Genomic DNA, 27163 nt, shown 5'->3' with positions numbered 1-27163 from the left:
TGTACCCTCACACGGTGAATACACCGAGACAATTCTCGTCCTTATTACTCCAACTGACAAATCTACCCACATCATTCGCTCATTTACGTGCCTAACAGAAACTATGTTACGTGCAATGGTATTCCTGATAAACAGCCCTACCCCATACTCTGCCCTTCCCTTTCTAACACCCATCAAGTACACTTTATAATCTCCTATATCTTCCTCGTTATCTCCCCTTACCCAAATATCATTTACTCCTAGCACATCCAGATGCATCTTCTTAGCTGACTCAGCCAGTTCTACTTCCTTTCATAAGCCCCATTAATAATGATAGCTCCCCATCGAATTCCATTTCGTTCGACAAGTTGTTTCCAAGGAGTCCCTCGCCTGTCAAATGGGAGTGGGACTCCGTTACTCCCATAGGTCCGAGGCTTGCTTAAAATGTTCTGAGCTCGGTAAATTCATGAAGCAGGATGCTACCCTACTTGCACATAGTCCAAGTGAGGATCTCTCCTCCAATGGGTTATGGACCACCGGTGAATTGTATAGTCCTAGCCGCCTGAGCACAAGGAGGGCCATGACTCAGAATATGTCCGCGATGCCCACTCCCATTCCATAGCAACTGGTATCCCGACTTTCAGGACCACTTACTAGGCCACTCATCCGTTGCCCATAGCTTACGAACCAGGATGTGGCTACAGTAACCCACACCATGAACCATTAAAAATGTATTATTAGGTTAATAAATTCTAAATATTATCAAATACAGTTGAAACAGTTTATTGCAACATCAGTTTTAATGACGTCTTGGATATAATGGCTAAATTCAACATATCATATACAACAGCGTTTTTCAATCACATTTTCAGAAAAATGTATTGACTATAATGTCCCATGTTTGTTGTTGTTTCGCATTTGGGGATTGCTGAAAACCATGTAAAATTTATTTTCAAACTCTTGTTTTCAGTAGATTATAGATTTCCAGTAAGTATGACTGTTCAACGCCGGCCCCGTGGTGAAGGGGTAGTGTGCCTACCTCTTACCCGAAGGCCCCGGGTTCAATTCCCGGCCAGATCAGGGATTTTTACCTGGACCTTAGGGCTGGTTCGAGGTCCACTCTGCCTACGTGATTAGAATTGAGGAGCTATCTGATGGTGAGATAGCGGCCCCGGTCTAGAAAGCTGAGAATAATTGCCGAGAGGATTCGTCGTGCTGACCACACAAACTCATAATCTGCAGGCCTACGCACTGAGCAGCGGTCGCTTGGCAGGCCAAGGTTCTTCAAGGGCTGTAGAGCCATGGGGTTTGGTTTGGTTTGGTTTGGTTTGGTTTATGAATGTTAAATGGTAAAGGTAAGCATCACTGTGAAGATGTTGCAAAAGAAAGGGAAAGTGTTTAATATTGAAGAAATGTTACAGATAATATGGCGATAAAAAAATTCCGGGGGGGGGGGGGGAACAAACGTCAGCATCGTGAACAATTAGGAAGAACAGAGAGAACATCTCATTTATTAGCGAAGACTGTTTATTGTTCTATTTACATTGTTGTTACTTCTTTCCTCACATATTATATTTTTTCAGACATTTTTGTATTACGTACTGTGTAAACATAAGAAAAATTCCTCCCAGTTCCACTCCACAAATACTCTATTGTAAATACAGTACGTATTTCACTTATGTTTTCTGAATTTAACTTATTCTCTCAATTAACCAAATAAGTATGCAGCCTGAAACTTACTCATATAACATTTTTACCAACAAAAAGAAACTGGTTTTGCGGCTATCACCTATAACGGTCATTTCAGCATAGTTATAACCAGTTTTGACTGTATGTATGTTATTCTCGTCTTCAGATTAATTTGCATGGGACTGTACAGTGTTCAGGAGATATTTAAAGGCGATATTGTAAATGACATGCTCGCTTATTTAAGCCTAACATACATTGAAATGATTTGAAGGTTATGCTCAATAATGGGATGGGGTGAATGACATTCTATTTTGAAAGGCTTGCTTAAAGGAAGTTGGAAGAACACGACTAATTAAAAAGTTTTCCCAATATGAACTAACATTTTTCCATTTATGATCGTGACCACTAATTTGCAGCTTTCATCCAGTAATTTATCTTGCAATATACCTTTGTCATCAGGCTCATCATTCCGTGCAATGAACTAGAACAGCGAGTGATATCTCACAGTTCACGTAGTGGCCCGCAGTATAAAGAACAGAGCAGTACCATCATTATCAGAGTATGGCGTGTTTTTGCTTGTGACATGATGTGGCCATGGTAAGTACGCACAAAGAAACCTAAATTCTAAATAATGCACAAAAGGCACTGGTCTAGTACAACTCAGAGTACATTATATCTCAATTTAGATTTCTGAGAAATGCTGAAAGTTGTACCGTGTACAGGAATATGTAGTATGTTGAGAGTTCAGATAGATTAAGAAGGAAAAAAAAAATAATAATAAATGCATTAGCCATTCATCCCAAAGAAGCATAAGGATAAGACATTTCTGCATCTACAACACTCATAGGGGAGGAAGGATGAGGCGTTTCTGCATCTATAACACTGAAAGTGGGGCAACAGCCTTTCAGAAGGTACAAAGGTGGTAGTCTGAATGATGACTAATATGGCCTTATAATAATATATACAGCATATGACAAAACAGACAAAATCAGGAAACTCACAGAGAATCAAACCAGACTGCAAACCAGAATCAACATACAACAGGAAGGGTGATTTCCGATGAAGAAAGAAAGATGAGATCCGAGAGAATGAAGAAGTACTAGGCTGACAGGAAACTGAAAAATTCTTTGTATAAAATTGGCTAGAGTGGTCCAATGAAGGCCATACAATGTAAATAATAATAATGGCTTAGTGGTTGTAGTGAATAGATAAAATGAAAAGGGGATCACTTCCAGTCAACTATGTATTACCATTTTGGTATTTCAATAAATCTATATGTTCCAGTTGATATAACAACGTATCCTAATAATGGTCCTAGGTGTTCAGAAAGCATAAAGCACAGTCAGAGAGAATGCAAAAATGGATCAGTTTCGAACTCCCACATCCTCCCCACCCTGGTTGACCTCCAGTGGGATGACCAGTTGCACTGGACGTGGAATCTGATGTCCGTCAGTCGTGCGCAGTATCAGCGTCCTGATGTGACCGTCTCGTCCTTGTCATAACCCTTGGATGAGTGCTTTCTCCCACATATGGCGGCGGTGTGAGTCGTTTTGTAGAACTACATCTCCCACTTGTAAGGGAACTGCTCTTCCATGTGTCTGCCGGGCATGATGGTAGTTTCTCAGTTCCAAGAGATATTCTTTGGTTCATCTTTTCATAAGATCATCTGTTGCCTGTTGCTGAAGTCTGAATTGTCTTTCAAGTCTTTGTGCAGAAGTGGTTCAGGTCCAGTAGAGATATAAGTCAATCATCTTCCGAGGTTCAGGAAGTGAGCAGGAGATAAAGTGGTAGGGCCTTCATCCTGGAGTGATGGATGTAAATTTATTGCAGCCTCCACACTGGCCAGAATTGTTTTAAGTGTTTCATAGTCCACTTGTCTGCGTCCTAAGACCTTCCTAATACACCGCTTAACTATGCCAATCTTACGCTCTCACCATCCTCCCCACCAAGCAGCATGTGAAGCAATGAATTTCCAGTTAATTCCATTGGTTGCAAAGTATTGGCTAGTTTTGTTTTGTTGAAGGATAGCAGTTACAGTCATGTCGGAAGTAAGTTCCAGGTGAACAGCTCAAGTAGTGGCACAAGTGAGTGATAAGACATACACCTTTTGTACAGCGTTGCCTTGCTCTGCAAACAGCGAGCCACCGAAATTCAAACCCGTGACTTCAAATGGAGTTGCGTACTGAACGCGGTCTGCTGGTAATGGAGCTTCAAGAGCTTGTCCATGAGGGTTATTCATGAGCTTGCATGGTAAACACATTCAAAGAACTTTCTTAATGGCCCGTCAAGCTCGAACGATCCAGAATTGTGACAAGTTCCGAAAGTACTACTCACAGTCCCAGGTGATGAAGTTTAATATGAATTTGTCGGATCAATAAGCGAGAGAAGTGATGATTGCCATCAAGAAGGAATGGATATCTCTCATTAAATTATGTTTCAGTGAACTGAAGTCAACCTCCTAGAGGCATCATATTGTCTTGCAGAAATGGTTGGAAATGTTTAATTTTAGATTTCTTCGGCAGTGGTATAAATGTTCCCGTAAAGCTTTATACTCCCCAGGAAGGCTTTCTTGTTGGGCCGAAGAATTTGGTAATGTTGACTGGTTTCCAATTCAGAAGCAGTTAGTTCGTCATAACGTATTTCTCTGTTACATATGTTATTCACAAAACAAAAAATCCATCCTATTATTCGGAGTAATTTGACGTAGGAACTGTACTTGGTAATATCAAGAAGGGGATTCTGAATGGTAATGGCAAGTGTTTGATGATTAGTTGCCCTAAATTCTGGGAGTGTATTGTCCTCAGATATGAAATGTTGAGGCCAGTGCTGTGGTGAAGCTCGAAGCCAGGTAGGACCATACCACCACGTTTCAGTCAAACTTAGGTCTTGGGCTTGAATTCCTCTTGATAAATGATCTGCCGGATTATTGAGTCCTGGGCAGTGCATCTACTGTGATGGTGAAGTGTATGAGATGATCTCCGTAATGCGATTAAAGACTAATGTTTTCCAACGATGAGGTTCACTGCAGATCCAACCAAGTGTAACAGTGGAGTCAGTCGACATTGTTGCCTTTGTAATATTATAATTCGTGGCATTATCAGAAATGCTGTAAAAGTCCCGTGCCCACTAACGCTGCAAGTAGTTCCAAACGAGGTAAAGTGATCTTCTTTACCAGTGCTAATCTAGCTTTGCTGCATACGAGTCGCACTGTCATGTCATTGTTTAATTCCGTACGCAGGTACATAGCAGCTCCTTATGCTCGTTCTGATGCATTACAGAAAAATCGTGAATTTACAGCTCCTATCCATTGTGGAAGAGAAGTATCTGAAAGATGGTGGAGATTGGAGCACCATAACGACCATTTTGCACCAATGTCAAAGGGAAGTGTTTCTAGCCATCCAATACCTCTGTACCTTGGAATAGTAATTTGCCAATTATTAAGACTTGTGAGAATAATCCGAGTGGGACGTAGATTTCGAAATAACCTGAATTACTAGGCGTTTGGTTTTTTTTTTAAAAGCCAATCAAAATATCACCAGCAATGTGAGAAATTTTGTTCTTAAATGTGGTGTTATATTCACAGCCTTCCATGAGGCTTGTAGTGATTCAGAGTTACTAGCCCATTTCGACATAAGAAGCTTGTATATGTTCACGAGGGCAGTAAGATCTCTGTGTATTGTGCAGAGAGCAGTTTCGTCTGTCGTAGAAGTAATAAAGTCATCCATGTAAGTGCACTTGTCCACCAGTACAGCAGCTGAAGGAAATAAATAAGTGTGTATTGTTGCTAATTCTCAGTGTGGCAGACAGAAGAAAGGGGCTACAACAAAGTCCAAAAGGTAGTCTGGTGAAATGATAAGTGATAACGTCATTTGTAGTCTGAGGTCGGCCATTAGCGTCTGATATCACGCGATACTAAAAGAATCTGGTCAATTCTCTGTCGGCAGGATGCAAAGATAGTTGTAGAAATGCTTGCTTTACATTCCCTATTAAGGCATATGGGAACAATCTGAACCTGAGTAATACAGAAAGTGTTTCAGGAAGGAGGTTCGGTCCTATTTCCAATATATCGTTTAAAGATAGGGGTGAATCGCGAGTTTCTAGTCCCTTACACACCTTCGAAAGTGACGAATACTGCACATGGATGAAACTGATATCTTTATACACAATCACAAAGAATGGGTACCGTCCACCTAATCAATACTTTATTGTGTCTTATTACTATGCAGTATCGGTTTCGAACTTCACGACCTGCACAACGTGCTCCCTAACAGTACACATCGACCAGTCAACAGTACTATATTACTAACATGTCCAACAACACAACTACAAGGAGGGAGCATCTGCACCTATTCAATATCTTATAATGAGATTAGTACCAAGGAAACTAATAACACACCACAATATTTCAATGTAAATCATCCAACATTCTCAACTGTATGAACGCACAAGATAAACAATTCACATCACTGAACATTCTAGAATGCTTGGTACAAACATATCTGTTAATGTACACAATGCTTTACCAACATTAATATAACTCCAAAGTGTACTGCAAGAATACTGTGAACATTTTATGTTATAGAACATCGTATTTTAATGTACTGTGTATTACTAGCTTTTATCACATCCATTTCTTGGAATATTCTAGAATGCTTGGTACAAACATATCCATGAACGTATGCGACGAAATACCAACATGAATTAAACTCCGAAGTGTACCTCAAGAATGCTACGAACATTTTAAGTGCTAAAATTGTATTTTAACAAATTATCTGTTACTCACGAACAGTACACCAGAATTTTAAGTAACATATGCACGTCATAAAATATCGACGCTTGTTTTTTAAACCAGAGGACACATAATATTATTGTATATTTTAATATTATCAGTATTATCACTCATATCATGTGACTTTCTTCATTAGATTTAGTAATGCTTTTATATGTTAACTTTTGATCTCATGACCAGCTGGGGATGACCCCTGTGAAGGTCGAAACCGGTACTGCATAGTAATAAGACACAATAAAGTATTGATTAGGTGGACGGTACCCATTCTTTGTGACTGTGAATACAAATATTAATACGGACATGAAACTGATAGATTATTATATCTTTATATACAGTTTCAGATTCAAATGTGCACTTTGCTTCATGAACACACATAGAATGAATATCATCAATACATTTAACCACATCTTTTGCTGGGCTGAGTGGCTCAGACACTTGAGGCGCTGGCCTTCTGACCCCAATTTGGCAAATTCGATCCTGGCTCAGTCCGGTGGTATTTGAAGGAGATCAAATAAGTCAGTCTCATGTCAGTAGATTTACTGGCATGTAAAAGTGCTGTGGGAAAAATTCCGGCACCTCGGCGTCTCCGAAAACCGTAAAAGTAATTAGTGAGACATAACATAAATAACATTATTAACTACATCTTTCACGTGACTAAAGTTCTCAGGAACAGTTTTTTTCCCCACTTGAAATTACTTTGTCGACAGATGGAAGGAGGATACGTATCTTTTGTGCTACACGATTCAATCCATGGGCCAAACATGTGATACAGGTATGGATGACATATGGAAAAAAAAAAAAAAAAAAAAAAAAGTACTCGTAGAGATTGATCAGCTTTCAACATACACGAAGCACACTTTGTAACAATCGCTCTCCAATTCACTAGGTCACAGAAGTCGCAGGAAATTGTTAACAAATCTTGTAACTGTAGCACGGTTCTTGGTTTTTCCCCCCCTAGCACTTTGCAAGAAAGTAAGTGAGGTTTGCTGGGTTCTTCTGGAAATATTTTACTCGCTATGAAGTTCGCATTGTATCGACCACACGAATGGGTTGTTTCATTTACTGATATCCAGACACCGTCTCAAATCCACGACAGAAGCGTGCAGTGAAAGTAAATAGTTCCTTGTAAGTGTAGATTCATCTGGTATCCTTTGACTAGCACAATTCTTTTCAAGAAACGAGCGTAGATGTGGATTATTCAATTTATGCAGTGGAATTTTGGTGCATACAAAAACTTTACAAATATCAGCTGAAAATGTATCAACTTTAGACCGTGTTTTCACATCGGTTAAATGTAGCTGTTGTGTATTCTTACTCTGTTCTTTTGATCTGAGATGTGAAGTTGTTTCCGAATGCTGTACAATATGAATTTTGTAAAGCGCATTTTATGCTCTTGTCGCACACTTGACAATACACTACGTCACTGTCACTTGTATAGTCACTGTTGCCTGATGCCTACTGTTTAATTAAAAAAGACCTTGAGTTTGTATCTTTAGGCATTTTTACAGTTTTTCTGGTAAAACACTGTAATAGACTGCAATAGATGAACAGCAAGTTAACAGATGAACGCACTTGTTTAGGCAAACCTAATGAGGCTACTGCAAGCAGAAAGGAACGTCAGAAAGAAGGAAATAGCTGGTGTGAAAAGAGTCATTATCTGTCTACCTGCTTGTATTCCGACAAGGAAAGCACTTTCCTTGATCAGGGAAGACTTATCTTGTTACCAAAGGATGTGCAACTTAAAGAGTTGATTAGATTTTTCATTTCATTCAGAAATATTAGATAATCGATCACCCATATGAGAAAAATATATCTGTATATGCACAAACATTCAAAATATGCATTTGCATATGCACTTTTTAAAAATCCGGGCCCTACTCATCATATAACCAGATAATTTGTTGACTTCTGACAGTTCATTAAGAACATTTCATCCTTCCATGTATCAGCAGTATGTTTTGCCACCATGTTTAGAAATATAACATGCTACTGGAAAACTAGGAACTCCAATACAAAATTCTGGTCTTACAGTTAACAAATATGATTTACAAACCTAAATACATGTTAAAGATGGAGGACACAAATAGGATTCAAAACCTGAATTTTCTTGGTTCAAAGATCAGGAGGCCCACACTGTCAAACTGAAGAAGGAATAAATCTGTATGTCCTTCCTAATCTAATTGGACTAAGGGAGTTAGGGGAATGCCAAATAGCTTTATAATGATATATGTCTGACACTTAATGTATGTGATACTACTGCAGTGTTACAACGCAGCAACAGGCATTTCTGCGTACACGTGCCTTTATTTAGTACACTGTGCTAGTGTATTACTGAAATGGTGGCAACAGAACCACTATTCTTAACTTCCGATATGTGAAGATCAATTAAAAACATGCAGGCAGACTGCTCATTTTAGGAGTCATAACAAGTTCAGCTGGGGAACATTGTAGCATCTGGTACACAGCCCTGATTTTAATATTGCAATGTATTTCTTTGCATGTAGAATCTAATCCTTGATACCACAGTGTGATAAGAATCCTTTTAACAAGGGAGATTACTTTTCAAACTTTTCCTGCTCACTTGCACAAAGGTTTATGCTAAATAAAATGAGGCTCGTGAGTAGAATATTCTAATTTTGCACTGCTCAACCCCTGTGGGTGGAAATAAAGAATACGTCCAGGATATTCCCTGATAGGTCATTGCTTGTGGAAGAAATCAATGATATGTTGTTAACTCTTTCCCACAAGTTGAGTACTGAAGTGTACTGGACTTGCATATTGTCACCCGCAGTTTGCATAGCAGAGCGTACTAGAGTTTCAAACAGTCTTCCTCTGCCATCTATGCGCTAAGTTTGTAACCCCAGGGTCTCTCAGCTTCAGAGCATGACCATGGGCCCCTAGCTGAGCCTGGCATTGTTTCCACTTACTTGTGTCAAGCTCCTCAATTTCGAATTTCCTAGCTAACCTTCCTTGCTCAACCCTCATTCTCTTCCAATCCCAATGGTATTAATTTTTACACGGCCTAGGGTGTCTTTCACTTTCATGCCCTTCATGACCCTTCTCTTTCTTTTGCTGGTAACGTCGTTCTTTGAAGGATCAGACCTCGTACATTTCATTTCTGGTTAGTACTAAGAAAGGATGGTTGCCCACATGTACTCACTGTTAAAATAATAATCACCACCACAACCAGTAAAGATGCATGTTAGGCTAAATGATCTTAAACTAGCCTAGCCTCTTCAAGAATAGTGACTGTGTCTATCTCCGAACAGCAAGGATTCATCTTTCAGACCAAGACATTTAACATTTTTTGTTTCCCCACACTACTGCCAATGTTTTACTAAGATGGAACTTTCAATGAAAACTATGTTCTCCTGAATGTCCACCATTACAATCAAAATTTACTTTTTCAACCATTTCAGACTTCAAGGACACACTTGTGGACCTGATGTGACAAGATGACTTAGCACGGTAAGTCGTTTAGATGACCCCACTCGGGTTTTCTATCTTTTCTCCCGAACTAAGTGACTGTAGCCGGTAGGGTTTTTGTTGTTGTTGTTGTCGGTGGAAGGGGACTGAAGATACTCTGTTTAGTCTGAAGCCTAAACAACATTCACAATCTCCTAGCTCTTGAAAATCATCTCCTTTTTCGTAGCATTGTAGCTAGCCAGTGCTTTGTGAAGCGGCGAGTAACAGTGTTTACTTTTTTTTTCTGCTATTGGCTTTACGTCGCACCGCCACAGACAGGTCTTATGGCGACGAAGGTATAGGAAAGGCCTAGGAGTTGGAAGGAAGCAGCCATGGCCTTAATTTGCCTGGTGAAAATGGGAAACCACGGAAAACTATCTCCTGGATGCAAGCTCACAGCCGCGTGCCTCTAACCGCATGGCCAACTCGCCCGGTAACAGTGTTTATTCCATGCACAGTGTACAAAAAGTCATTACGTTACTGATAGGTCACTGCCTGTGAAGAAATCAAGGGTATATTGTTTAACTCTTTCCCACGAGTTGTGTACAAAAGTGTACTGACTCTCACATTGTCTCCCGCAGTTTCCATAGCAGAGCATTCTTGAGGTGTTACAGAAGAATGCTGAGGTGAGTTTTGAACAGTCTTCCTCTGTCATCTATGGGTTAAATGTGTAAATTCTCTTCATCAGTGAATTTGCTACACTTCCTGGACATAACTGACCTGCATAGAATTCTAAAATACTTCATAGTTTTAAGTTTTCTTAGAGAAAACTGACAGGTGATGGAATGTAAACACATTGCAGCAACTTGGCTGCATATAGCATGTTGAAAGAAGAGGATATTTGTTACTAATTACATCAATACATTGATGAAAGCAATGATAACGAGTTTGAAATTTTTACTGAGGATAATGGAAGTGATGTGCAAGCAGTTGGCACAGAGAACTTGAAGGAGCTCAAAATACATTAGAAGGAACAAGAGATGCTCATTCAGGTACTATGCCTGTCAAAACGTTAGACCTACTTTGACAAATAATATCAGTTTTAATCCTGCAGATAATTCTGTTTTGGACTATGGGCCAGTACAGAATGGTCCAACCGGTGCCAGTGAATCTATATAGTTCAAGGACACCACTGGTGATATATTTTGCAAAACTAGCTGAGACAAAATTAAAGGTGGCCTAGAAGAGACAAGTGGTTCAAAAGGTGCAAAGATTGGGAAGACACTATGCCTGAAGAAATGAGGGCATTTATAGGTATTCTAATTTATATGGGGATATATCAGCTGCCTGGAAAGAGAGATTATTTTTCTTCCAGGGTTACACAGTGAAATATAGAGTATAATTATATGTCTGAAGAGCAGTATGATTTGCTGTCTAAATACTTTCAACTGACAGCCCCAAAGATGAAGAGAAATTGGAGGATTTTATGTGAAATCCTGTGTTCTATGCATGACCAGGAAAAGAAGAGCCCCATCAGGCAGAGCGATTAACCCTACTTTTCAGTGCAAGCAATGTGGCATTACCTCGCGCTGTGTTAGACGTTTTTGATGTATCTTACCAGTGTGTAATTTGGTAATCTCACTGTATCATTTTAAAGTAAGTATAGTGTATCTTTCTTGTTGCAAATTTTTGAAACATATCTGAAGTAGTTTAAAAAAAAATGAAGTACTCCACAACTACCCCTGACAGTAATTGGGAACATGCATCATTTTCAAAAATATTTTTTTTGAAAAGTACACCAATGAAATAGTACGTAAACGTATTACATTGTGGTATGTTGCCTTGTTTTCTACCATTAAAAAAATATTTAATAGTGCCTTTCCGCAAGGCGAGTGAAACGGCCTCTGACGTAAGCGGCGCGCTGTGACGTCACGATCCAGTACCGCATGGAGCTCTGCCAGCCGTTGTGCATCAGCCGTTGCTAAAAGCCGATTGTTTATTATTCATGATCGCGAATAACTTCGAAATGACAGAAGAAAGGTTCAAAACAGCACAGTCAGACAATCTACCATGTGTAGATGTCATCATTCTTGAAAAATGTGACTTTTGTGGCCGCAGAAATTAGCGGATAACAAGCAAGTTTGTAAGTGGCGTTCTTTATATACGTGCAATGTACTGTAAACCATAGTATTAGGATAACAACGAACCTGGATAGATTTCACATCACTTTCAACATTTCCTTCTAGACTGATTCCCCTATTAAAGAATAACATTACATTTTCGGGCTTTCAGCATTAGTAAAGTAAGAAATCGGATTTCAGCACTAACATAAACATATAGGTAGCATTATAGTACTAGTCCGCTTCTGTGGTGTTGGGGCAACTGGCCTACCCATTTCCGGGGCCCATGAAAGATAATTAAATATCTTTGTGGAGGGAAAAAGTTAAACATGATAAAGATAAATATGACTCATCTAGTTTTCACAAGTTGGGCTGAGTGGTTCAGACGGTTGAGGTGCTGGCCTTCTGACCCCAACTTGGCAGGTTCGATCCTGGTTCAGTCCGGTGGTAGTTGAAGGTGCTCAAATACGTCAGCCTCGTGTCGGTAGATTTACTGGCACGTAAAAGAACTCCTGCAGGATTAAATTCATGCACATCGGCGTCTCCGAAAATCGTAGAAGTAGTTAGCGGGGCGTGAAGCCAATAACATTAATTACATTTGGCTTTTAACAAGCTGAGCATATCAGGAAAGAAAAGTGTCCTGGTGACATTTTAGTCGCTCAATACAGGAATGTCTCTGGGTGCTGTGACTTTTTTAAAGGCCTAGGAATGGGAACAAAGCGGCCGTGGCCTTAGGTACAGCCTCAGCATTTGCCTGGTGTGAAAATGGGAAACCACGGAAAACCATCTTCAGGGCTGCCGGCAGTGGGGTTCAAAACCTTCTATCTCCCGGATGCGAGCTCACAGCTGCGCGCTCCTAACCGCACGGCCAACTCGCGCGGTATTTTTACCCTTCGGTTTATTGACTTGGCTTGTATAACCTGAAACTTAGGCTAAGTTGGATAATATTTTAAACACCTACATCACTATTTTCACCTGTGTGCAATTATGTTATTTATTTCATTAATATTATGATAATTATTATAATTGAGCATTGTTAACTTATAAGACCCCAACAGACAAGCATTGGTTTTGTGTAGAGTTATACATTTGTTAAATTCACGTTGTTTCCTTTCATGATGTACACGCCTATTCTTTGTTACATTATAGAGTATTTAGATATGGCCTAAATTTCTTTACCAATTAAGCTCTTCAATAAAGACATACATAACTGTCCCATGCCAAGATATATTGGTAGAATTAGAGCTGTCAAAATGGTTCATAACCCCTTTGATTTATTATCTTCACATGGATCACCCAAAACATAGGTTAGGTTTGGAGAATACTTTAATAATCAGCATTATTTAATGTACTGTTTATTACTTTCATATTCCAAGATGTAATTGAAGCATTTAAATAAAGGATCATACATTAAAATTTAAAGTTTTACCACTAGAACAGCTGACATGGAAAAGTGATTTGAAAATTCAAACAAATTCATCATACGTTAAAATCTTCAAAAAATAAACTGTAGACTTTTCCGATATATCACCAGCATTTCTCCGGCTCGCCAAAATCCATTTCTCCCTAGTTTTAGCGTCTTTGGAACATGTATAAACAATTTGTTTGGTATGGTATGCGATGTGCTATTGCACATCGGAACTCTACACCATTTACAAGTTTTCTGCCTCACTGTCTGCGCAGGATTCATTTTAAGTCTAAAATATACCACTCAGATTATTATCCAATGTATAGACCTCGAATTTAACCATACTAGACACTAACGTAAAGTAGAAATACGCGAAGTGTATCCTGCTTCTCACAGCACACTATGTGTTATTTCGTCTGCTAATTCAGTCAACCTGTACGATGACGTCAGACCAATGAGATTGCGTACTTGCGTGACGTGACATTTTTGTAGATTTTTATCATGTTTGGAGTTATTATTTGTACATTCTGATCACATTTTTGAATTCTGCATGAAATTTTGAATCAGATTAGCATATTTTTAATTAAAACCGCGGATCATGCATGTTCCCTATTATCACTCCAGGTTTTGCCAGATAGGAAGTCTCAAGAAGAATACCCATGAGAAAGGGTGGGATTCAAAGGAAAACTGAACAGTGGAAATGAGTATAAACATTTATTTCTCTTCGGTGAGAAACGAATGCATCAGCTGTGTTGTTGTTACTACTGTTACTATTGATCCAGTCTCTCATTTTTTCCCTACATCTGCTGTGTGTTGCGTTTGGGTCATCACGCCATATACTGCTTTGATTCAGACCTCCATGCCATTCAACCCTGTGCTGACCTTTTTCATTTCTACATAACCATTACATCCTACATCTACTCTAACCCGTTTGTCATATTCATGCCTTGGTCTACCCCTACCATTCTTACCACCAACACTTCCCTTAAAAACCATATCAACAAGTTCTGGGTGTCTTAAGATGTGTCCTATTATTATATCACTTCTTCCAGTCAAATTTCACCAAATCATCCTCCTCTCACCAATTAGATTCAGTACCTCTCCAATTTGGATTTGAACCATCCATTTCACCTTCAGCAATCTTCTGCAACACCTTAAACCACAATTTGCTCAAAATTAAGTCTAAGAGACTTAGTTATGTTATTATAGAAAATCAATTTATTAGGAAAAATGACTAGCAGTGGATCAACCACACAATAACTAGTATAACTGAGTAAGGTGCAGTGGAGTTCAAGTTAAGTTAATTCCATGGAGAACAATATGACAGGGATTTTAGAACAGAAGCTGAAAACACAAAGAGCTCTTATGAACCAAAACATATACTGTGGTTCTTGTGAAAATAATTGATGATAAAAATAACGTTATTTGCTTTACGTCCCTCCAACTACTTTTGCGGTCTTTGGAGACACCGAGGTGCCAGAATTTAGCCCCGCAGGAATTCTTTTACGTGCCAGTAAATCTACAGACACGAGGCTGTCGTATTTGAGCACCTTCAAATACCACCGGACTGAGCCAGAATCAGACCTGCCAAGTTGGGGTTAGAAGGCCAGCGCCTTAACTGTCTGAGCCACTCAGCCCGGCACTACTAAGAGTGACTGTAAGGCTGTATTGATTTGGTGGATCTCTCCAACCATTATAATTTTAAATGTTTACTCTGGCTGACCAAACCCCTTGAGGTTTAGAGTATGGAAGATGACTAGTAAAGGCCAGAATATTTAAAAAACCTCTCTCTCTCTCTCTCTCTCTTTCAATTCAATGCAGACAGATGAAACTCAGGAGGAGAACCAGCTCACTCAGGATTTAGTGGAGTGTCCAAAACCAGCAGGAACTGGTGATAAGACAGGCTGGCTGCTTAAATATGCAGTCCGAGAATTCGAGAACAATGATACCATCATGATTAGCAGATTGCCGTTACGTCAGATAATTACACAAGAGACGAGAGAAAGGTAGAAGAGGGTGATCAGTTGTGTGCGGGCCGTGTAGCAGTTGTTCAAGATTGAAATCCGCAAACATGTTAAATGTTCTGTCGTAAGGAAATGGTCAAAGTCCATGGTAAAATGAAGATACACAAATGTCACACACCACATTTCAAACGCTCCCATTCTTTTTCTTTCAGAACTAGTTATTGTCCATGTTTCAGTTCCATACAATGCCACGTTCCAGACAAAAGTCTTTAAACATATTTCTAATTCATATATCAATGTTTGAAGCAAACACATTCCTTTTCTTAACCTTTACACTGTTACGCCCAAGATATCTCGTGTGGTAGTGAGTCATGTCCTTGCTGCACCCAAGATACCTCACCTGCAACTTCAGCTACATTTTTGAAAAGAAAATGGATACCTTTGGTTTTCAAACTTAAGCGGCAGCAAGCAGGAACATAATGGGCCATCAGTCAAAATGCAGATTGCATTTTAAAAGCTAGTACACACCAAACTACAGTTGCGGAACACGTGTATCGCAACAAGTCCCAGGGAATGCCCTGCGACATAATTTCCGTGTTTGGGACTGTCACGATACAAAAGTTGCATGTCGCAGGTCTCCCATTCGAAATGGGATACAGGATACAAATGTTGTGCAACATGATGTAGCCTGAATGTGTCGCGAGACAAAGTCCCGGGACACGCCGATGCCAGTGTGCAGATAGCCGCCACGTGTTGGTGTTGTGTTTCTTGTTCTGTTGTTTTGCGATGGAAACTACTCTAAAAATCATTGAGGATTTACACAGCATCCCTTGTCTTTGGGATGTTATGTCTACCGAGTATACAGAGACAAAAGGAGAGAAGCAATGGAGTCTCTGGCTAAAAAGTTCACTATGTCCATTCACAAGATGGAGAAAAAGATTCACAACATTAAAATCACATAAAGCAATTTCTTGCAAAATTTCGCGCCATTTCCTGTGGTGCAACTGGCTCTATAGATGTAGACGCGGGACATTGTATCGCAACAGTGTAGGGACAGTGTCTTGCAACTGTCCCCATACAATGTCCCGCAACTTTGTCGCTAGGTGTGTACTAGCCTTAACACTAATTGTGGTTAAATATCTCAAAAAATGCAATGAGCTCAGTGTGCAACCTAAGTTGGCAGTCCCGCAAAGCACCTGTGTCCAGGGTTTGTAAAAATGTCTTGAAGTAGAGGACGGCACATGCTCTTGGAGTTCTAAAACATTTGCTTTGATGAAAGTTTGGCATTCAAAAGTAGGCTTTCATTCATTCAGTTTATCCCGTCAAAGAGACATAGATTTGGAATAAAGACGTTTGTTATCTGAGACTGTAAGTTGCAACATTTTCCAACACCACTTCATGAAAAGAATCCCACAAGAAAGTGTAGTGCATGTGAAAAAAAAACAATTTGTGAATGAAGGTGGTTGCACAGAAAATCTGGAATTCCACTGCATTCTGGAATGCATTCTACTATAATTTAATTTGTCTTGAAAGCATGTTGAAAATTCCAGATTTTTATTTTGTTAGGTTTTGTTTAAAAAACTGATAGCATCTTTAAGTGTCCATTTTAAAATGCCAAGACTGGGGCTTTCAACGGATTAGCTGGTAGTGAAGGTGTTAAATCAAGCCATTCCTTGTCATTTCAGCTGTTTTATTAAATTGGTTCAGAAAACATGCTCAAATGCATATGTACATAACAGATTTAAAAAAAAAAAAAAAAAAAATGAATCATGCTTCCTTACAAACACTTCAAACTAACGGTCTCAAGATAATTTTCAGTAATGTATTATTATCCTAGGGAGGCTGAGTGGCTCATGTGGTAGACTGCAGGCTTTCTGAGCCCAGGATGGCAGATTCTATCCCAACTCAGTTTGGTGGTATTCAAAGGTGCTCAAATATGACAGCCTCATTTCGGTAAATCACAGGCCAAAGGAACTAATGCTGGATTACATTTCCAGCACATACCATACAAACCATACAAAAAGTGAGACATAAAACCAACATTTCTCTTACAATTCCCCGACAATCCACTACAGAGCCAAAAAATAATAAAGAGAACTCTGAAGTTCTGAAAATAACAAGATGGTAGCACAGAAAAATTCAAATACCTACTTAAAATCCATTTTCAAACTGCAGTACAGAAAAGAACAAGTTTGAAAGTTATATTATGGCCAGAAGCTTGATGAAGCTACGTAGATATAACTTAGTAATAGAAATAATAATAATAATAATAATAATAATAATAATAATAATAATAATAATAATAATAACATACTGATTGAAAAACAGAAAGAAAACTCTTTAACCAGCATTCTGTATATATAATTACAGCACAGAAAAATTCCATAAGTAACCTTCAAACAATAATGAGTTTCTACAGATACTGTGCAACAACCCCATTTTCCTTGGGATTTATTCACCTATATTGATAGAACTAGTACTCAAAATGGCTTACCTGAATTGAAGTTAATATAGCAGACACATCGTATGTAGGACTCCATCTATTCTGGAGGATATCTAAGCATATTCCACCATCTGCATATACATTCGGATGAAACATTTTTGACACAAATCTCACAGTAGGAGGTTTATTAGGATATTCTTCCGTGAATTCTATAGTTAACTTAAAGGTGCCATCTTCAAAAGGCGTATCATGTGGACTGAAAAAAAATACATATTTGTCATTGAGTATGAAAATTTGCATGCATAAAATACTGAGAGCCTCTCTCAACACACACAAAGATATTTTATGAATAATTTCAGTTTCTTTTCATATTTATACTTTAAGTAAATGATGATGATGATCATGATGGAAGATAAATAAACTCCATTGTCATAAGGCAGCAGGAATAGATGAAATTAGACCTGAAATGGTGAAGTATAGTGGGAAGGCAGGGATGAAATGGCTTCATAGAGTAGTCAAATTAGCGTGGAGTGTTGGTAAGGTACCTTCAGATTGGACAAAAGCAGTAATTGCACCTATCTATAAGCAAGGGAACAGGAAGGATTGCAACAACTATCGAGGTATCTCATTGATTAGTATACCAGGCAAAGTATTCACAGGCATCTTGGAAGGGAGGGTGCAATCAGTCGTTGAGAGGAAGTTGGATGAAAACCTGTGTGGTTTCAGACCACAGAGAGGCTGTCAGGATCAGATTTTCAGTATGCGCCAGGTAATTGAAAAATGCTACGAGAGGAATAGGCAGTTGTGTTTATGTTTCATAGATCTAGAGAAAGCATATGACAGGGTACCGAGGGAAAAGATGTTCGCTATACTGGAGGACTATGGAATTAAAGGTAGATTATTAAAATCAATCAAAGGCATTTCAATTGGGCTTCAGTGAGAATTGATGGTAGAATGAGTTCTTGGTTCAGGGTACTTACATGAGTTAGACAAGGCTGTAATCTTTCACCTTTGCTGTTTGTAGTTTACATGGATCATATGCTGAAAGATATAAAATGGCAGGGAGGGATTCAGTTAGGTGGAAATGTAGTAAGCAGCCTGGCCTATGCTGACGACTTGGTCTTAATGGCAGACTGTGCCGAAAGCCTGCAGTCTAACATCTTGGAACTTGAAAATAGGTGCAATGAGTATGGTATGAAAATTAGCCTCTCGAAGACTAAATTGATGTCAGTAGGTAAGAAATCCAACAGAATTGAATGTCAGATTGGTGACAAAGCTAGAACAGGTCGATAATTTCAAGTATTTAGGTTGTGTGTTTTCCCAGGATGGTAATATAGTAAGTGAGATTGAATCAAGGTGTAGTAAAGCTAATGCAGTGAGCTCGTAGTTGTGATCAGCAGTATTCTGTAAGAAGGAAGTCAGCTCCCAGACAAAACTATCTTTACATCGGTCTGTTTTCAGACCAACTTTGCTTTATGGGAGCGAAAGCTGGGTGGACTCAGGATATCTTATTCATAAGTTAGAAGTAACAGACATGAAAGTAGCAAGAATGATTGCTGGTACAAACAGGTGGGAACAATGGCAGGAGGGAACTCGGAATGAGGAGATAAAGGCTAATTTAGGAATGAACTCGATGGATGAAGCTGTACGCATAAACCGGCTTCGGTGGTGGGGTCATGTGAGGCGAATGGAGGAGGATAGGTTACCTAGGAGAATAATGGACTCTGTTATGGAGGGTAAGAGAAGTAGAGGGAGACCAAGACAACGATGGTTAGACTCTGTTTCTAACGATTTAAAGATAAGAGGTATAGAACTAAACGAGGCCACAACACTAGTTGCAAATCGAGGATTGTGGCGACGTTTAGTAAATTCTCAGAGGCTTGCAGACTGAACGCTGAAAGGCATAACAGTCTATAATGATAATGTATGTATGTATGTATGTTACTCCAGTAACTTATTTGAACCAACAATAAACATTCACTGTACACCCCAAGCATTCGATATCATCATTAATTAGAAAATTACCAAAAGGTTCTCCAACTAAAGGAAAAGAAATAACGCTAACAATTTTTGAAAGAAAGAAAAATCTTCCAAATATTATCAACTTATTTCCATGTATTCTCAATTACCGGAAATGATTTAAGGTACATGCACCTATGCCTGACCCTGTACCTATAGCTGACAACCTAACTTAAGATACAGAGCGATCAATATAAACCTGAACTATTTTAATAGGTCATAATTTCCCTCTAAGGGCCCGTAGAAACTGGAAAATTGTTTTAATGATCTCAGTGGCTCTGGGAGAATCAGAACCGCTGGCCATTGATAACAATTTTGTTGATTCTCGTGACATAACAAGCAATGTTGGCATATTAATCATTCATTCGCAGTCTTTAGCTGGCAGTCGTAACGGAAACATGCAGTACACACTTCAAGAGTGTGTTTTTATTGTGAAAACATATTGGAAGGCAGAATTATTGGTTACAACACAACGGGCATTCCGAAGAGAAAATTCAATGTGTGTGATGTTCCAACAAAAGCAACAATTTTATCGATTGTAAGGAAGCTAGAGACAACTTGTGTACTAAACAGTGACAGTGGTAAACATAAACCACCAAAGAGTGCAGGGTCTATTGATAACGTTCGAAGACACTACGAGAACTATCCCAAGAAATCGCTGTGTCCATTGAGCCAGGAGACAGGCATTTCATATGGCACATCAGAGAGCTGCAAAGAAATCGGGGTTGCGACCATACACAGTGCAAGCATTGAAAGAAGCAGATCATGAGAAAAGAATGCGTTATTGTCGATAGTTTATTATTCAACGTCCAGACATTTTCTTGATAACTTGGTGTACGTAGTTTCATCTGCCAGGTTACATCAACACACAAAACAGCAGATACTGAGCTGCTGTAAACCCCCATATCATCGACGAAACACCACTGCACGATGAAAATATTGGAGTGCGGTGCGTAGAGTCCACCTCCAGAATTGTTGGCCCCATTTTCTTTGATACAAATGTAGACACTATAGTTTATACGGGCATCTTGAATACATTTGTGGAGCAGCTGGATGATGTCGAACTGACAGAAGGTTATTTCCACCAAGATGGAGCAACGTGTCATACATCTAATGTTTCCATGCAACTTGTAACCAGTTTCTTTGATGACCGAATAATCTCCAAAAATTTATGGCCCCCATGATCACCTGACCTAACCTCACCGGAGGTTATTATTCAATATATGGAAGTAACTTAAAAGTGGAGTGTACAGCAATAGACCTCAAACTACTGCTGAAACCTGTGAAGCCATTAGACACGAAATAAGCAACATTAGAGAGGATACACTTTGCAGAACATCACAGAATATGGTGAAATGAGTACAATTGTGTATGGATGCTGGTGGAGGGCACTTCCAACATTTGCTGTGAGGAATCTCCCAACAAAGTATTGTAACCTGTTTCTTTGTTGAACGAAAAAACTCAAATTTGTGCCCCCCTCCCAGATGACTGGACTTCATCTTATGTATGTATGTATGTATGTATGTATGTATGTATGTATGTATGTATGGTTTCCGTTTCTACTATCACGGTAATTTGCCCCAGACTAGTCAGCCGACCCCAGGCATGCTCAGTTCGAACTATGATAAATAATGCATTAAAAATATATACACCCTGGATTTGATGGGGAACATGTAACTAACATGGACCTCGAGAGGTAAACTAAAAGCTACAAATAAAGCCAGGCGAAGCATGGTGTCAGTTTAGAGGAAAAATCTGTTAATTAAAAATAAATACAAAAAATGGGGGGGAGCAAAAACACCAATTGATCAAAATTTACAAGATTCGGAATTATTCGCTCAGCTTGATAAAGTCCATCTTCAGAATCAAATAGAAATCATACAAATATACAATTGTATGCCGACACGCATACGTAACATCACAAATCAAATTCTTGAAGTTTATTAATTTTAACACATTGGCTTGCATGCTCGCACCACACACCTGACTTTACTTTTGTTAACACTTTAAACTGTAGATGAGTACGTTCCCATTTCCTGCACACTTGACATTGCAGTGGGGGGGTCCATAACCTTAAGAAAAAACGTGATTTAATGCGCAAAAAGGGGAGACAAAAACTAATCTAACTGAACAAAATGTAACGTGCTGAGTGGTAAAACATCCTACGCACAAATATATACACCCCAATCATGAGCAATCTCATGAGCACAACAAAACACTGTGGATCGGAACTACGCACTACAAAATCACATAAAAAGGCAAATATACACAATCAAAGAAACAAAAAAACATGTCATATTTTCCAGGGCTCACTAAGAAAAGCATGCTGCATTTACACAATCCTCACTCACTCAAAGACTCGATGGAAAATATAAGGAAATAACTTTACACTCTAAGCAACACTTCCTATTCAACGTAGGTTCCTGAAATGAATTATATGACACAAAATCAATCAACTGGTGGACTTTATAACGACTCACACAAATCAATGTGAATTCCTGAAATAAATTATATGACACAAATTCATAAAAATAACAGAGAAGGCTTTAACTTTAAACACATACTTCAACGTTGGTTCCTGAAAAAGATTACGACACAAATATTCCTCAGCTCGGTTATGTCATAAAAGAAAATACAAACTAAACGTCGCGATATAAACATCTCGTCTACTGCAACAACCGAAGTGACATGGACAAAAATCAATAAAGTGCGGCCAGTATCAAGTATTCGGGAGATAGTAGGTTCAAACCCCACTGTCGGCAGCCCTGAATGGTTTTCCGTGGTTTCCCATTTTCACACCAGGCAAATGCTGGGGCTGTACCTTAATTAAGGCCACGGTCGCTTCCTTCCCACTCCTAACCCTTTCCTGTCCCATCGTCGCCATAAGACCTATCTGTATCGGTGCGACGTAAAGCAACTAGCAAAAAAATAAAATCATGAAGTATAAGCCGTTAAAATAAAACTCTCTTTGGTAGACACACATCTCATCCTTGCCAACACATGGCGGAATGACTCAAAAGCGGAGATTAAGTCTCCCAAAATAAAGCAGCAAAAATCCAAAACACAGGGTCCAACCCTTTGCACACGCTGCTCAACAGTGTACCCAAGGCAAGTCACACAATCATGAAAAATGCAGGCTTTTCAAATGTGGAATGTGTCCTCTTACTCAAAATCACACTAAACCATATCACATGTCCTAAAGTTGTCAAAACTGAATAAGTATATAAAATGATGTCGTCTAACATTCACTCATTCGCTCGTATTATGAAAAGAAACACAAGACCACGCTGGTCGCAAATCAAAGCACTCGTTGCCCAAAGTTAAGCTTGAATAATCAAGTGGTTAACTTTGTAATAATACCATAACTTGAAACTAAGAAAATTGCCACACAGACAAATCATGTCTGAACATCTGAAAGTTGCTGAAATACCTCAATTCTTACCACTCGAGAAGTTTGCATCAATAATAATAATAAATTTACAAACTGCGTTCGAGGAGCTCGTGAATCAACCACTAACTTACACTCGTCTTGATATTCAATTAATCATGAAGATGACACTATCAAAATTTGTGGATCCAAACTCCACCATCTCACACATTCTCATTCACACTTCATGCAATAAATCCCAGAAAACGTGACGGCATGTTTCCGTACACTTTGAGCTCCCATTAATACTTTAATCTAGTCCTTCCTGACTTTAATTTAAATCCTTATTTACATTTACAGTTAAGCCCCGAGACGTACACTGCGTCTCAAACATCAAAGCAAGAAAATATTTTTAAAATCTGAGGCTAAAACAAGCAACTGACACGTAAAAAAGAAATGACGCTAACCACTCAGCTAAAAATAAAATGAAAAGAAAGCAAGCTGCGACCTTATGCAATCAGTTCTAATTTACGTTACAATTATATTTACATTTACAAGCTTCCTGACATTTACTTTAATAGGAGGCAGTCCTTCCAAAGCAAAGCTAAATCTACTGAAATTAAATATCAAAACTAACGTATCCCCTTTTGCAATATTAAAACATGTGCATACATACATAATTACATTGAAATTTAGTACTAATCTATTTCGTTAACTTATTGCTGCCAGCCATTGGAACAGCTGACTCCCCATTGTTTTAACCAGCCATAGTGAAGATGATGCCTTCACAAAACACTTGGGTCAGTCCTTGGGTCTTCATCCTCCTGGCGTAGAAATGTGATCTCGTAGTCTCCGTTGTTGCTTCTGGATGTTGTCTAAAACATCCCCTCGTACAGAGTGTAGAAAACTGGGTCAAGATTAACCTACCAGTTACTAGAATACTACAGCCGGAGTAATATCCACTGACCGTGAAACCAATTCCCATTCAGTCGAGAAACAACTTCTTATTTAATCCCGTAACTAGGTCAAATATTTCCCATTTAAATGCTGGACTGGAAATATTTAAAGTCCTAGAAAAAATCTATCTACCCAGGCAGGCTACTATGCATTTAACATGATTATCTGAAGCTGATCTTTCCCTCTGGAAATCGAAAGATAAATGCCATTCTGCCAAAGTTAAAATCTTGAATACTTAAACGCAGTCTGAGCGTCTTTCAACAAAAGTTACAAGTCCCCCACATGATCACTCAAGTAAATAATACTTCTTCTCACGATGTTACCTGCATGGAATCTCACCGAATAATAGGGTAGCTAGCCCACGCGCTAATTGCTTTTATTAATTCCTCCTCTCATACACCGTTGTATGCTTGATTGGGGCCATCCCTTACACAGACCAATGCCTAGCCAAAATGACTGTAGTGCTATCATTTCACTGGTTCAACACATCGCGTACCCGACGCTTACTTCAAACGTATATTTCCAGCTTCTCTAGCCTCTCGCCGGGCCTCCGAAATGTTTTCCATTGGTCTGGCCGTTGGAGTTTTATTGTTTCCTTGTTCTGCTTTGTGTACATCATGTTGCAATTCCTCCTTCTAAACTTAGCTGACGAGCAAACAGACCTGGGCTCCAAGATTCCTGTAGAAATTGCGACATGTGCTGCTGAATGTAGATGTTCCCTGCCAGTTACTAGTAATTAGTACAAATGAAATATTCTCCGTACATTCGAATAAGTGACTGATTAATTAAATGAGCACTTCCGTAAGGGCTCAGTATGTATGTATGTATGTATGTATTTATTGTCCAGAAATGCTGGTCTAAAACAGAGTTCCCGATGTTTAAAGTCAAGTTGCGCGCCATGCGGTAACACCCAGCCGGTTACAAGCACATCAGCTGCGAGCAACCTGGACCGTGTGTCATAACGTCCTGCATCTCGGTCAAGGCTAAGTTACGTCAGCTGGGAGAACATTCTAAATGTTCTATCATTAATAACTCTTGTTTGGACTAGAGTACGATTAAATAGACAATGTCATCGTGTTGACCAATTTTTTGCCATCATCGTCCTTAAGTTTGAAGGAAATCCAATAAAGATTAAAGGAGATATTTAATAGAATAGCCTCAATTCTCCAGAATCCTGTATAAAAGGGGAGCATATTTGCATGTCAAGTCAGTCAACTACGTGCCACAGTCGAGACCAGACGGTCGGCTGATGGTTATACACCGCCGTGATGAATTATGATTCCCTTCAAGTGTTTGAAAGTCTGCATGATAAAAACTTTAACTTTACGACGCTTCGTATCGGACTTAGAAATTTCAACACCGTTCGCTGTGTGATAGAGAAGTCCAACTGTGAATTAAGACATGTTCATTTTATGTGTATTCCAAGTGATTAACTATTTAGAGACCAACTCAAGTATAATGAGGACTTGTATTTATTTCTCTCATAAGTGCAACGTTTTCCCAAGTGATTGAATATAACTCAGTTTACAAATCCAAAGGTGATAGGAATTTTTCTGACAGTAAATTTCAAACTGTTGATCTATTTCTTTTCCAAGTGATTGACATGTTTAACCGAGTGAAACATTATGATCGAACTTACAATTTCCCAAGTGACTAACATTCTAAGTAGGATTTTGACACGACTTGTGATTCCTTAAACTTGTGTTTTACGTAACAAAGACATTTTTCGTATTCTTAAGATAGAACTTGTAGATCAAAGCAAGGACTGGTCTCGAACAGACTATGCTTGCATTACAATATTTCTGTTTATAATCAAGTGAAGTGAACGGGACTAAATTCACAAGATGACAGCTTTATTTACAATTTATTACAGTGATTAGTTAAACTTACAATAATAACGAGGAGTACTTCATTTTACGTTATTCTTCAGTCGATTTTGAAAACTCTTGATAGTGAAAAGTGACATACTTTCTGTTCTTTCCTAAGTGGCTGATTGCATCACAAGTTCAATTCTATTCAGCATTACAAGTTTGATCCCATTACACAATCAATGAAATGCATTTGCGTGTTCAACTTTAATAACATTTACTCTAAAAGTTTTCAAGTGTGATCAGATTCTAGTGACATTCTGTCGTAACTAGTGATTTATTTTGAAACAATTACTACTGATAACTTTGTCTGTGCAGAAGTCAAACGAGTACATTTCGGGCATAAGTGCATTGCTGTGTTCTATTTCCCCATCTACAACAGCTTCTGGACCTTCTAGAATTTCGAGAACTTCCAGACCTCCATCGGAGGGCGATGCAGGGGTGAATGAGCAATAGCAGAACCACAGTGTACAGTATCAGCCCAGACCAAAGAGGACACTCACAAAAGCTTCTGTACTGAGGTGATGTGGAATTTAACATTTATTTTGTGAATAAACTCTTCAACCATTTTAAAATATTCCATTATACTTATTTTATGCCAACCTCTCCTCTCTGCAACGCTTCAGATAGGTACTGGACACACCCTGTGTCAGTCTTATGCCTAGCTAACCGACTTGAACGATATTTCCAGTTACAGTATGTAATCTCTGAGTTGTGTATTATCTTCCAAAGTTGCACATGTGTCCTATTATTGATTAAAATGTTATGACTCATTAAAATAGTTCAGGTTTATATGGATCGCTCTGTATAAACAAATGAGAATATCTCCACTCATACTTAATTTCTTTTTGCATCAGTTTATAATTTAAATGTTTCTCTTTGGAAGAAAAGATGAGTTGTTTTCGAATGCTGTTCAATTTCAATTTTTTATTGCATTTTACACTCTTGTCACATACTTGATAGTACACTACATCACTATCTCATGTATAGTCACTATTGCCTGATATTCACAGTTTAATTAAAAATGATCTAGACATCTTATCTTTATGCATTTTTACAGTTTAATCCGGTAGAACACTGCAATAACGGAAAGTACGTTAACAGATAAACACACTTGTTCTACTGTAATGAGAAAGGAATGTCAGAATAAAGGAA

General features: G+C 38.8%; 1 protein-coding gene across 2 annotated transcripts in view; it reads right to left on the bottom strand.

The window, feature by feature from the left end:
* Window positions 1-27163, bottom strand: part of Ubc6 (ubiquitin conjugating enzyme 6) — a 100332-nt gene that overhangs the window by 23937 nt on the left and 49232 nt on the right. For both annotated transcript variants that reach the window (XM_067143083.2, XM_067143084.2), the window contains exon 3: window positions 17849-18053. In XM_067143083.2, the coding sequence (XP_066999184.1) occupies window positions 17849-18053 (205 nt within the window). The remainder of the gene's footprint in view (window positions 1-17848; window positions 18054-27163) is intronic.

This window comes from Anabrus simplex, chromosome 3, assembly GCF_040414725.1.
Source record: "Anabrus simplex isolate iqAnaSimp1 chromosome 3, ASM4041472v1, whole genome shotgun sequence".
NCBI classification, from domain to species: Eukaryota; Metazoa; Arthropoda; class Insecta; order Orthoptera; family Tettigoniidae; genus Anabrus; species Anabrus simplex.
This window is presented reverse-complemented; position numbering and strand designations above follow the sequence as displayed.